A 13248-nucleotide genomic window follows, 5' to 3' on the forward strand; every position below is an offset into this window, starting at 1 on the left:
ATGGGAGAAGATATTTGCAAATGACACTACAGATAAAGGGCTGGTATCTAAAATGGCCTTTTTAAAAACACTCCTCTGGCCAAACAAAATTAGTCTGCATATGGCTGCCTCTCACCAATGGGTAACCACTGACAGTAAAAGACGATGTCAAGGTCTAGAATTCTTAAGAGTACCATAAGAAATTTCTACAGAAATAAATTGTGAGAAAAGTCATTAATGATATGAACTAAACCCTATTTTAGACGGTAACTGCCTTGGCTTCATCTCCGACCTTACTGCAGCATGAACCAGTTTCTATTTACCCTATAAACATCCCTCTCCCTTCATAAACTACAAGCTCCTTAGGGGCAGGTTCGTCCCAGTCCCTGTTGCACGCCCGGACTGGCATGGACCATGAAGCTACAGGTTGTGTCATGAACGGCACAGTTCCCTGACCGGGAATAAGCTGCAGTCATTCTTACACGTTCCCCTACAGCACCCCACACTGCAAACGTCCACCCAGGGAGAAGCTGCCCGCTTAGAAGGGCAATCCACTTCTTGTACCCAGCTAACTCCTGGACTTTGCCTTTACTTTGAATAATTGCCCAGGCTTTAAAATAGTAATACTACTTCATACATTAGTGTTTTAAAGGTGCTCTAAAATTTTAAAGAACCTAAGAAGTCATAGTACTTTTGATTCAATTTCATAAACATCAAATGAGTACCCTACTTTATGTTCAGAATTATTACCAATCTGTATATTCATTTATTACTTTACTCAAAATTTGGTTCATTAGGTTCAAGGTATCATGTTAACCTCTGCGGGGAGGAGTTCCAAAAAAGGGAAAAAAATGGCAGTTTAATTATAAAGCAATATGGAGCATGAATTCCATAAGAAAAATGAATAAAGCACTTTGACAGATATTTACAAGATAACAAATACGACAACCAGTTATAGGTTTGGGAAGGATCAAGAATGGCCACTTGAAGCAGCATTTAAGGCCCTGGGCATAGTCCTGAGTGGATGGGTAGCACCAGCTGCCTGGCTCCTCTAAGCTACACCAAACTGGACTATGGGGGCTCCTGGATCCAGAGAAAGCCCTGAATGCCAGGCTGGGGAGACCCATGTGGTAGAGCAATGGGATGCATGAAGCTCTGTGGGTTGGAGAGGAACAAGCTCCAATCCACTCAATTGATTTGAACAGTAAAGAGGAAAACATTTCCATCTGAAAAGACTGAGGTTGAAAAATTTCATTTTCATGTGATAGTCCCTAGGGAAGATGGCAGAAGAGTAGGGGACCTGCGTTTCATCTGGTCCCTTGAATTCAGCTAGATTATCTATCAACTCATTTTGAACACCTGTGAATTCAACCTGAGATCTAAGAAAGGAATTGATGCAACTCTATAAGTAAAGAAGTGACCACTTTTTTGCAAGGTAAGAGGTGCAGAGAAGTGAATCTGAGGGGATATATCGGAAGATAAATCACAAGGGGAGGCAACCTCCATAAGCCGGCTACCAGAAAGTAATATAGCAGCAAAGCACAAAATCAGAACTTTTAGAAGTCTGCTCCTCTAAGGGATGTCCCTCCCTGAAAGATGCGCAGGTGGCGAAGCAGGGCAGAATCCTAGGTGGGAAGTGTGGTCTCAGGATCCCCGGGGTGACCGAAAGAACGGGGTTGCCCGAGTGCAGCAGAATTCCCAGGCATTGGCGTGGGAAGGCAGCTACAATTAGTGAGCTTGGGAATGGCCTCTCAGCTAGGTGTTGCCATACATCACAAACTGCAGCATGATCAGGGCGACCGCTCACCAAGCAGGGGCCCAGCAAGTGACAACCGCTGCGAGATCTGGCTCCTTCCCCCAGGAGGAGCGGTGTGGGTGCGCACCATCAGGCAAACGCTCCAGAGCAGGGGCCCAGAGAGTGGCGGGGCCTCCAGGAGACACTCCTCTGCAGCTGGGAGGACTGGTGCGCGTGTGCACCGCAGGAGTCTGCGGGGTTCAGCGCACACAAAAGGGATTGACTACCTTTCCCTGAGGGTGTGCTGGAGAGAGGGGGCCGTGATCATTCAGCTCTGGGGCTGGAGATCAGGGCTCTGCTGCCATTTTTTACTTTTGTTTCATCCCTTAAAATGGTGTGAAAAGGCTTCAGGGAACAAAAGTCACACGGAGCAATGCGAAGCAGCTTCCAATGAGCCGGGCCAGGAGTGGTGCAACTCCACAAAGGTAAAGACACCTGAGTATCGGTGCAACAGGACCCTCCCCCAGAAGACCAGCAGGATCCTCGGGCAAATACCAAGTGTATAGATCACTCAGAACTGAAAAACTCCCGCGGTGGGGGAAAATAGTATATAGAATTAGAGGTTGAGCCCTTTGTTTACAGGTGAAAAATAACGTTTACTAATGTAATTTGGTCATCACAAGGCTCAATCAAGAAAACAAACAAAAATCTAAACTAGCAGCCTTGTTTTGACTTACCATCTTTTAAAATTAGGAAAAAGTAGGAAACATAATCGTTAGGCTTATGGGGAACAGTAATTTGACCAGGAAATCACTTCTATGGAAAATATCGTGTTCCTCCTGGCCACTGTAAAAGTTGAATCTTCTATATGTATGAATCTAGAAAGATTAATAGAGGGAAGAACTTCCAGGGACACCAGGACCGAGCTTCATAGGACTGCAGGCCTGGGCTCTGCTTTCAGCCCTCAGTTAAAGGCAAAGGTGCCACAGAACATGGAATGCACAGCTGCAGACCTCCTTGAAGGCAAAAATTCTAGCTGTTGTGTACTTTTTTTTTAATACATATTATGGTTGTAGAAAAGGAATCAGAGATACGTGTTTGGTATTTATGGAAATTTATTACCAGAAAATGTAGTATTCTTTTGTTAAATAAAGTTCTCCTCCCAACTTCTTATAAAGGAATAATATTCTATATCATTGAATCACTTGAACAGTCTAGAATCAACTCTCTTCTTCCTTCAGTCCAAACCTTAATAATCTTCTTGGACCGATTATTTGAATCTAAGTTTCCAAATGAACTTAGGGCATAGGCAGGCCTGGCCTGATTTTTTGAACTTAACGTTAACATCAAAGATAAAATTCAGAAACTCTTTATGCTGAGTAGAGTTTCCAGCGGTCTTTCAATAGGCTCACACTCAACCTACATTCTCCATAACACCACTTGAGAACCACCCAGGATCTCATGGTGTTCCCCCTACAAAAGCCTCACACTCGTGTGGCTCTAAAATACACCACTAGAAAGATCTAGCACTAGATAGTAGATGGGAGAAGCATATTTATATCCAGTCAAATTTATATCCAAAGTCAAATCTTTTAGGCCAGACCATCAGAGCCATGTTGATTAGCAGTAAGATTAATGCGACCTAATGAATGACATATCTGAGTTCCAGCCCCATCTGTGGAATTAACACCAGTGGTCAGATCTCAAATATAAGCCATAGCATGAATTAAGCATGTCTGCAGCAAAATAAAATCAAGCCTCCTTGGCTTCTTGGAGTATGGCTTTGTCATAGCAAGTTATTTATTAATATATATAAAGGCAATTGCTAACATTTTAAGCTTATTTTTAAAAAGGACTTACTAAAGAGCTGAAATGCATTATACAATATAAGGATAGACTTTAAGATAATCTAACCTCAACGTCTGTCCTTTTTATATAAATTTTTAGTAATCATCAATTATCCCTATCATAAAGTGTTTAGAAGCTTTGTGATTAATATATAACACAATGGCTTTTAAGAACTTCTTAATTAGAGTTTAAAGCTTAATCAAATTGATCAAGTGTGAGTATAAAAAGAAAGATTTAAAAATTATGTAAAAGAGTAAAACATTGCCAAAACACTTATAGTTGCTTATGTAGTTAAGTAAATAAATTTATTATTTCAATTCTTACCTAAAACATCTAGGGAGAAAACACACAGATACCTACTAGATACTAATTTTCATACCTAAAGAAGACATAGTAATGTGCTTTGCATCTTATTTTTTTTCCCATAATAATGACTGTGTTTTTTTATCTACACTATCTCACAAAATCCACCTTAGGATAACCAGAATATATGTATAAGTAGCAGGTCAGAATTAGAGGTTCAGTTGGAGGATGTGAACAAGAAAAAATCTTGTTCACTTTGTTCAAGGAACAAATTCACAGGTTTGCCCTTATCACCACAGTGTCCAATCAAGTAGGCGATGTATGAAATCACAGCTGACTTGGTTGTCTTAGAAAGTGACTATGAATTCATGTAAGGTCTCCAATTCTTCTTTCATTACTACCTATATTCTAGGTAGCACACATCTTCAGAATATTTAAGGTTAGGATTAGGAGATAATAATTTAATGAACTTTCCATTATATCTCAAATTACCACTGAAAGTAGTATCAAAAAAGTAACTGCTTAGATTATACACAAAATGATACTTGTTTATGCATCTTTTCTTTCTTGGCTGCTATCTAGTTTTGCATAAAACCCATGTGGCTTTAAAGAAAGGGGGGAAAATGGCATTATCTCTTACCAGACCCATGAAAAGGCCAAAAATCAAGGTGGCCATGACGAAAAAGACATAAGAACACCAAGCAGGAATTCCAAGGGTCACTGTGAAATAGTTGTGAAGATGCTGTAATCAGAAGAAAAAAATAAAATATTTACTTATTACCAAACATGTTTGAATCTCCCTCTCTTGCTAGAACTCAAGTCTGCAAACTGTTTCTACATGTATGAGTTCCCACAAAGTTCACCCAATCTGCATTTATGTGATTCTTCAAGGACAAGTCAAATTTTACAACACTGAAAATCAGAGAGTAATAATCAAGGTCATATCTAGTAAGAGTTATATTTTTTTGTTCATGATCTGGTAGAACTCTGGCAGAATTGTTTTTCTAGCCCCTTCTTTCATCATGACAGACTCTTTTGGGTCATTCTCCCCTATAATTCCACATACCTCAATTTTTACTCATCATGTGGCATCCATAAAAAATTAAACTTCTTGGGCCTTTGTCAATTTTTAAGTGGAACTAAATTACTACTTATAGAACATCAATCATTAAAAATGTCCCATACCGGGGTGCCTGGGTGACTCGGTTAAGCGTCTGACTCTTGATTTTGGCTTAGGTCACAATCTTAGGATTGTGAGATGGAGCCCTGTTCCAGGCTCTGTGCTGGGTGTGGAGGCTGCTTATGATTCTCTCTCCCTCTCCCTCTGCCCCCCTTCACCCCCACTCCGTCTCTCTTTGAATGAATGAATGAAGTAATTAATTAATTAAAATAAAATGTCCCCATATTTCCTTTTCCTAATCAGACCATTACTCTACCCTACCCATCCTCAATAACTTGCCTAAATCACCATAAAACTGAAAATATAATATTAGACAGAAGAAAGTTTTTCTAGTTAATTCATTATGAGTAAGTGAGATTCCATCAGTCTTTGAGTAGAGCCCTCATCCCTTCATGCTTACTGTTCCCTGGCACTAGCTTTGATATCAAACATTTAAAAAATGAGTGAAGAGATAACCATTTTTGCTAAAAATTGTTTACATGCTAAGTCATGCAGGTATGAACCTACCAGTTTGGAGTCAAGGCCCACTTAAATGTGGACCTGCAGCAGCCACGCTTCACCATGATGGCTTAGTGATCATCTGTGTTAGGCCCTTACAGCTCCAAAACCAGTCATTCACTATAATCCAAGCATTTACTGGGCACATGATGAAATCGTTCCAAGCTAAGTGCCACCAGCAAGCAGAGATAACAACTGAATGACTTGCCTAGAACTGATGAGGTGGATGAAAATGACTCCTAGTTTCTATTTTAATTTAATATTTCTCAAAATCCAAATTACTCAAGTATCTCCCATTGATTTCTCAGCTTATAAATGTCAATTCAATTAAATACTATCTTTTATTCTGGCTTAATTCTGAATGATAAACCAACAAACAAAAAAGCTTGTTAATGGTCTAGAATAATCTGAGATCTCCTCTCTCCAATTTCATATTCAGTAGAAGAGATAGATCCAAAGACTCAGCAAATATTTTACATACTTATATATGCAAAGTGTTCAATAAATATTTATTGAATTAAAAAAAGATACTAGCATATCCTTCAATTATTCATAGGAAATGCAAACAACTCGTGATTTGTAAAACTATCATTCATCCTCTGTTATGGCATTGGTCATCATTTTATCTTTAGCTGGGGCAATTATTTATTAAGAGTAATCTAACGTTCTGCAGCCCAGTAGGCAAAGAGGTATTTGGGATATCAACAGGTTGCTTCATTCAAACTCTGTTCAATTAAGTTCTAAAATATATCATACAGTTCTCCATTTTAGAAAATTCTATGTATTCATAGTTTACGCTTTACTTGATGACTCAGTGCCACCATCAGAATTAAACTCTGAAATGTGCCAAAGAATTAGAAGATATGGAAAGCCAGTCTGGTTTTGTGTTGACCCAGAGAGGTGTGTATTCTGGAACTTGTTTTATAAATAATATCCATCCGTATGGCTGGAATGAATAATGTCCAGTTATAAGTCCTTCTGCATAGTGTCTTACACCCTTTCTGCAAAATAAATGATTAAAGTAACCCTTAAGAAATTTTCTAAGTTATTTTCTGGAATTCAATAAGTTATATGACTTTGAATCATTGCATTCTGGGTCACACACTTCTTAGTGCATTCAAAATATCCTCTTATTGTAGCAAGCTCCGCTTCAATTTTCTCTATCAACTTACTATTTATTTATTTATTTATTTTCTAATAAATGTTAGCTGTTATTATTATCAATACTAATTTGATAATAAAGCATTTATTGTTCATACATGATGAAGAATACAGTTTTTTTTTTTGGAAACCCTAATACATATGCATTTATTTTTTTTTCAACTTACTCTTTAAAGGATTTATTTGAGCCTCTTAGAGAAACCCTGCCATCTTGTGGTCTTTTAGTTGATTAATACTAAAGCCTTATTAACCAAGTTGTGTTTTCACAACTGCAGACATAAATCTTTATCTGTTTACTTTGTCTGAGTTCACAATGGTTTTAGAACACCTTAAGAGTGTTGGGGTTTTCACTAATATGAGGAATTCTTAATCTCAGGAAACAAACTGAGGGTTGCTGGAGTGGGGGGGTGGGGTGGGAGGGATGGGGTGACTGGGTGATGGACACTGGGGAGGGTATGTGTTCTGGTAAGCGCTGTGAATTGTGCAAGACTGTTGAATCTCAGATCTGTACCTCTGAAACAAATAATGCAATATATGTTAAGAAAGAAAAAAAAGAAGAAGAAGAATGTAGCAGGAGGGGAAGAATGAAGGGGGGGAAATCGGAGGGGGAGAAGAACCATGAGAGACGATGGACTCTGAAAAACAAACTGAGGGTTCTAGAGGGGAGGGGGTTGGGAGGATGGGTTAGCCTGGTGATGGGTATTGAGGAGGGCACGTTCTGCATGGAGCACTGGGTGTTATGCACAAACAATGAATCATGGAACACTATATCTAAAACTAATGATGTAATGTATGGGGATTAACATAACAATAAAAAAAATTAAAAAAAAAAAAGAGTGTTGGGGTTTGTGGCATTAGGTACTTGAAGTCTTGCTGTATGTATGCTTTCAAGTAATAACTGACTCTTACTGATTTAACTCAGTTTTAGATTCCTGTGTTTCTGTTTCTTTAACTGTCAGGCAAAGTGACAGTTCTCACTTGTGGAAAATACTGATCCTTGTTCAATATTATATGTGCTCATTATAAGGAAGCATCTTACTCTGTTTCCTAAAAATGCACAAAAATATCACCTAACGGGGCTGACAACTTCTACAGTACTATTGTAATAGATAATGGAGTTACAGCTAGTTTTTGGCTACATACAGATTTGAGTGAGAGACTAAATGAAGACACCACTACAGTAGAATAAATGAGAAGAACATTCTACCCAGTGGTCAGATGGATTTAAGGAATGGAGCAAGGCCAAAGCATCCATGGATAAGGTAGAGCCTTTTCTCTCCAGAGAGAAAGAAAAGTACTCCCTCTGGGGACTGACCTACTGCAGGTCAGATTCAATGCTGCCCAAGGGCACCCACTTAGCGAGCCCAGTGCTGCATAGTCTCAGTCAGAGCTGGGTAGGCCCTGAATGACACAGAACCCTTTGGATTTAGATACCACCAATGTCACAGGATATACTCTGAGGAGTTTTGGGACAAACCCAATATCCCTTTCAAGCACAGATCAGAATCCTCAAAACATCTTCCCTGTGTGGGAGCAGCTCAGAAAGACTTTCTCCAGTAATGGCCAAGGGTTCAGTTCACCTTCGATGTTTTACCCTTTCAACACTTGCAACAAAACACAACCTTGCAGCTCTTGTAGGCATTAAGAGAGGTATTTTGTGGGTGTACACCATCTCACTGTAATATGGTTCTAGATCATTTTACAAGGAAAAAAAAACTCAAAACAGTAAGAGGAGACATACTACTATCTAAAACACGGTGACATTTGGGGAGTTTTAAAATATATTCTTATTATGTGCTGGTGTAGATGTGGAGAAAAAGGAACCCTCATGTACTGTTGGTGGGAATGCAAACTGGTGCAGTCAGTGTGAAAAACACTATGGAGGGTCCTCAAAAAGTTAAAAATGGAATTACCATGTGATCCAGTAATTTCATTATGGGGTATTTACCCAAAGAATATGAAAACACTAATTGGAAAAGATATATACACCCTATGTTTATTGCAGCATTATTGACAATAGCCAAATTATGGAAGAAACCTAAGTGCTCATCGACAGATGAATGGATAAAGAAGATATGGTATATATGCACAATGGAATATTACTCAGCCATAAAAAATGAAATCTTGCTATTTGCAATAAGGTGAATGGATCTAGAGTGTATAGTGCTAGGTGAAATAAGTTAATCAAAGACAAATATCATATGATTTCACTCATGAAGAATTCAAGAAACAAAACAAACAAACAAAAAAGAGACAAACCAAAAAATAGACTCTTAACTGTAGAGAATAATGGTTAACAGAGCAGAGTTGGGTTAGGGGATGGGTGAAATAGGTGAGGGGGATTAAGAGAACACTCGTCATAATGAGTACTCAGTAATGTATTTGTTGGGTCACTATATTGTACACTTAAACTAATATAACACTGTTATTTACTGGAATTAAAATTTTTAAAAAAGTATTCCCACTTTGAAAAAAACACTCTCTTGTTATTCTCCAGTCTAAACACTCATGGCCTTAAATTCTCATTGTGAGGTATTTATAAAGCCTTAAATCTTCTCCATCATACAGACTGTCCTCCCAAGGATGCAGCCTACCTTATTGCCTGCATCCTTGCATAACGACGGTGGCACTGAGGTGAGGGAAGTTACATACTATATTAGCTCAGTGAGCAGTACAAATTCACCAAATCAAATCAAATAACATTGAAATGCATTCAGATGCTAAACCTAGTTAGCAAAAATACTCATTGTACAACTGCCTTAGAACCTTATTTTAATCCTGCTATCAGCCTGGATTAAAAAAATAAATGAATAAAAAGAGAAAGCATTCCTTATTGACTAGTGAGAGGTAAAAAGTAAAATAATGTGACAACAATGATTAATGAATACAACTAACAAGAAACAGTTGGCGAGTACTGACTAGGTGCCAGGTTCTATGCTAAGCACTCAAAGTGTTCTAGTGACAACAGTTTATGGCAAGGGAAACTCATGAGCTCAGAGATACACACACAGGGTAGAGAACAATGAGTTGTCTCTCTGGAAGAGAGAAAGGTAATACCTCCTTACGCCACTGTCGTCAACTGTGAAAAGAGATGAGAAGACAGGAAGGCTGGAAAGTCTCTCCATACATGGGGCACAGACAACATGTCAGCCCCAGGATCCCGAACCCTGACTGTGGCACCTGACTCAGTGACAGTGCTTCCCAAGTTCAATCTCCTGTGCATTGCTTGCATGGCATGAGCCTCACCTTGTACTATTCTTTAGATTATTAACATTTCTCATTAAGTTGCATAACTTCTTTTAAGCTGAATTTCAAAGACATTTTATATTGCTACTATAAATATAAAATCAGTACCAATTCCATAGCTAGAAGATGTCTATCCACTCTTTGAGGAACTCCTTGAGTTGTACATCTTCCAGGCACCCGTGACTCTTATGGGGTAGGCAAATGTCAAAACTATATATGAGGATGGGTGTTATAGCTAGAGTGGCAATGACTTCCATGAGTTTATATAAAAATTAAAATACATTGGTGGATACCATCATGACTGGATTGAAAAGACAATCTGAATTTTAGTGATGGATAGAACATTTGAGATTATCCACCCTTCCCCCACACTGTGGTACAAATTACCTACTAAGGATCCCTTGGATTCCAGGTGACAGCAGGAAGCTCACAGGATCTGGCTTATAACACTATTCAAGGAACTTCTTCACCTCAAGGGTTTAGTCAAGCAAGAACATATGGGAGGTTGGTGTAGAATTAAGAAAGCCAAATGCAGAACACAACAAAACCCCTGAGTTCATGGGAGCTCAGCTGTGTGGGTGTCTCCTCACCAAGCAATTCTGACATCCTGAGGACAAGCTCTTATTTCCAGAATGCCAGATCCAGCAAGCTGACTTCATTCCTAAAGCAGAAACTCAAGGACTTTAAGGACTAGTTCAGTAGGCTCATCTTATAGATACTGTTCTTGTTTTTACTTTATCTTTTTCATTACAGAAAAAAAATTAATACAGAGAAAGATAAGAGATTTTTTAAAAATCAGCCATAATTTCAGTATCAGAGATAGCTATTGCTGACATCTGATTAATCTCCTTCCAGGCATTTTCCAGTATACACATAAAAACTCCACACGAACATAACATTACACACACTGTTTTGTTATCTTTTCCCCCACTTAATAACATGCAATTTTTCCTACAGAAGTATTATACCTAACCAGCCACTCATCCAGGGGAGACTGTTGATGAAGAAACACTGACTTCTATCTGTCTATGTATCCACGACATCACAGTAGGATAAAAGAGATTGTGGATGGATGTCAATAACCTCACCTCACTGGCATTAGCCACTCTGTGCCTTTCCTTCTTCCCTTGTTTGATCTTTCTTGGAGACCTCTTACACTCACTTAGTTCTAGCCATGTTCTTTCCCTCTCTCTCTCTCTCTCTCACCACACACTATGTTCCTTTTGTTCACTGTTAATATGGTTGCACTATAGTTTTATATTGTTTAGACATGAGTTATAAACAGATTATGTTCCCCACAATTATGCATTCAACATTGAAGAAAGGATCCTGGACAAGGGAGAAGGGCTGGCTAAATACGCTGAGTGAGCTGGGTAGTCAGCTAGGAGGACTTGCTCATTAAATGGTTCTTTAGGTGCAACCAGGCAAGACTGCACCTCAAAGTTGAAGTGGAAACCTGACAGATAGCCAAGGATTGGGTCTCACCAGGCTGGAAATTATGTCCTCTGTAAGAGGACAAGGGCTAGATTATAGAAACCGGTTGTGAGAGCCCTTCCCAAAGATTTCATGGAAGGCTGAAAACTTGTTTCTAAGAAAAGAAGAAACTACAAAAGTTGTCAAGAGGCTTGGGGAAGCTAGATGCTGATACAGAGGGTGATACCAGATTTCTCTCACAGATTTTTAAAGTAATGAATACACACACATGGAGAGATCAAAATAATCCACAAACCTCCCACTTATGTTCTTTTAGTCATATTACCCCCTGCTACACACACACACACACACACACACACACACACACACACAGTAAGGGCAAATACATTAGTGATGCCAATAAATATAAATGGACTAAATTTACCATTTAAAAGAATTACTTGTTGCTATATGCTTTTTACAAGACTCATTTAAAACATAACAACAAGAAAAAGGCTGAAAGTGGAAAAACATTCCAGGCAAAACTGACCAAAAAGAAAAAAAATATGGTATTAATATTAGATAAAAGTGACTCTACAGAATGTAAAATGTAATTGTGTGTCAAATTTAACAATTTATCCTATAAAACTATCTTCTTTTGTTCCCTGTTTAGATATCTGGAAAGACATTCTAAGTATACATATATATATATAAATATCATATATACTCTACTTTTCAGTCACTAAGAAGAACATTTTCATTGGGGTATCTGGGTGGCTCAGTTGGTTAAGCATCTGCCTTTGGCTCAGGTCATGATCCCAGGGTCCTGGGATCAAAGCCTGAGTCTTGTCCCTGCTCAGTGGGAAGTCTGCTTCTCCCTTCTCCCTCTGTCTCTCCCCCCATTCATGCTCTCTCTCTCTCACTCACTCTCTCTCAAATAAATAAAATCTTAAAAAAAAGGAAGAACATCTTCATTGGTTATTCAGAAATGGATCATATTCTCTTCTCCAATTTGCCCTTTCTTTGTAGTCTGATGCACACACAGATCTGTTCATGCTGCCCATGGCTGGAGCACTGTGCATATAAAGATAAAACACCCACTCCTGGCCTTGACATGACAATGTCACACATTGTAATTATTTGCATGATAAAATGAAAAACTGTAACTCCTTATCTAAAGTCTTGTTTATCGAAGCACAAAATGCCAAGTTATATGAGGTCAAAGCAATTATTTTTCTCCCCAGATACTATATTTGAAAATACACCTTTTTAACAGTGCGTGAAAGTCATGACCAACTTCCATCTAAGCTCTTCTTAAACCACTAAACAAATTCATCTCTTGATTTGCACTTATTGTAGGTTCTATGACAAGATCTTGCTCTTACGATTCCTGACATCCATCTATTATGACTATCCTGTTGAATTAGACATTATAAGGCTACAAGGTTCTCCAATGGCTATCAGAATATATGACTCTGTCAACCTTTAGTGTCAACATACTGCAAAAGGCAAAATCCTTACTCTCAATTCCCAATTGGCAATTCATAATTCTCAAACCCTGAATAAACTTCTCATCAGTGTTAAGAAATATAAAACTCATATGATCTGGAGAGAGGGAAAATCCCAGTTATTGTTTAATATCATACACAAGTGCCAAAAAAACAGTTAACAAACTTTAAGAAGTACTGAATCCAAGTGGCAAACTTAGTTTCTGTTGTTAAGAAATTCTGAAGTTAGTATTCCATCTCACAAGGCAGAAAATAAAATATAACTGAAAAACTGGGACACAAAAGATTGTTCTTAAATTTCCCTAAACATATATCAATGTGCATGAGAAACAGAAGAAGATTCTTCATGAATTTCTTGAATATTAAGTTCCAAATAT

At 38.4% G+C, this 13248-nt stretch overlaps 1 protein-coding gene across 1 annotated transcript in view; it reads right to left on the bottom strand.

Moving 5' to 3' along the window:
* Positions 1-3825: 3825 nt before the first annotated feature.
* Positions 3826-13248, bottom strand: part of TMX4 (thioredoxin related transmembrane protein 4) — a 34789-nt gene continuing 25366 nt past the window's right edge. The window contains exon 6 of the mRNA XM_032419493.1: positions 3826-4607. Within this exon, the coding sequence (XP_032275384.1) occupies positions 4440-4607 (168 nt within the window). The 3' untranslated portion in view covers positions 3826-4439. The remainder of the gene's footprint in view (positions 4608-13248) is intronic.

The sequence above is a fragment of the Phoca vitulina genome, unplaced genomic scaffold, assembly GCF_004348235.1.
Source record: "Phoca vitulina isolate PV1807 unplaced genomic scaffold, GSC_HSeal_1.0 scaffold22, whole genome shotgun sequence".
Classification (NCBI taxonomy): Eukaryota; Metazoa; Chordata; class Mammalia; order Carnivora; family Phocidae; genus Phoca; species Phoca vitulina.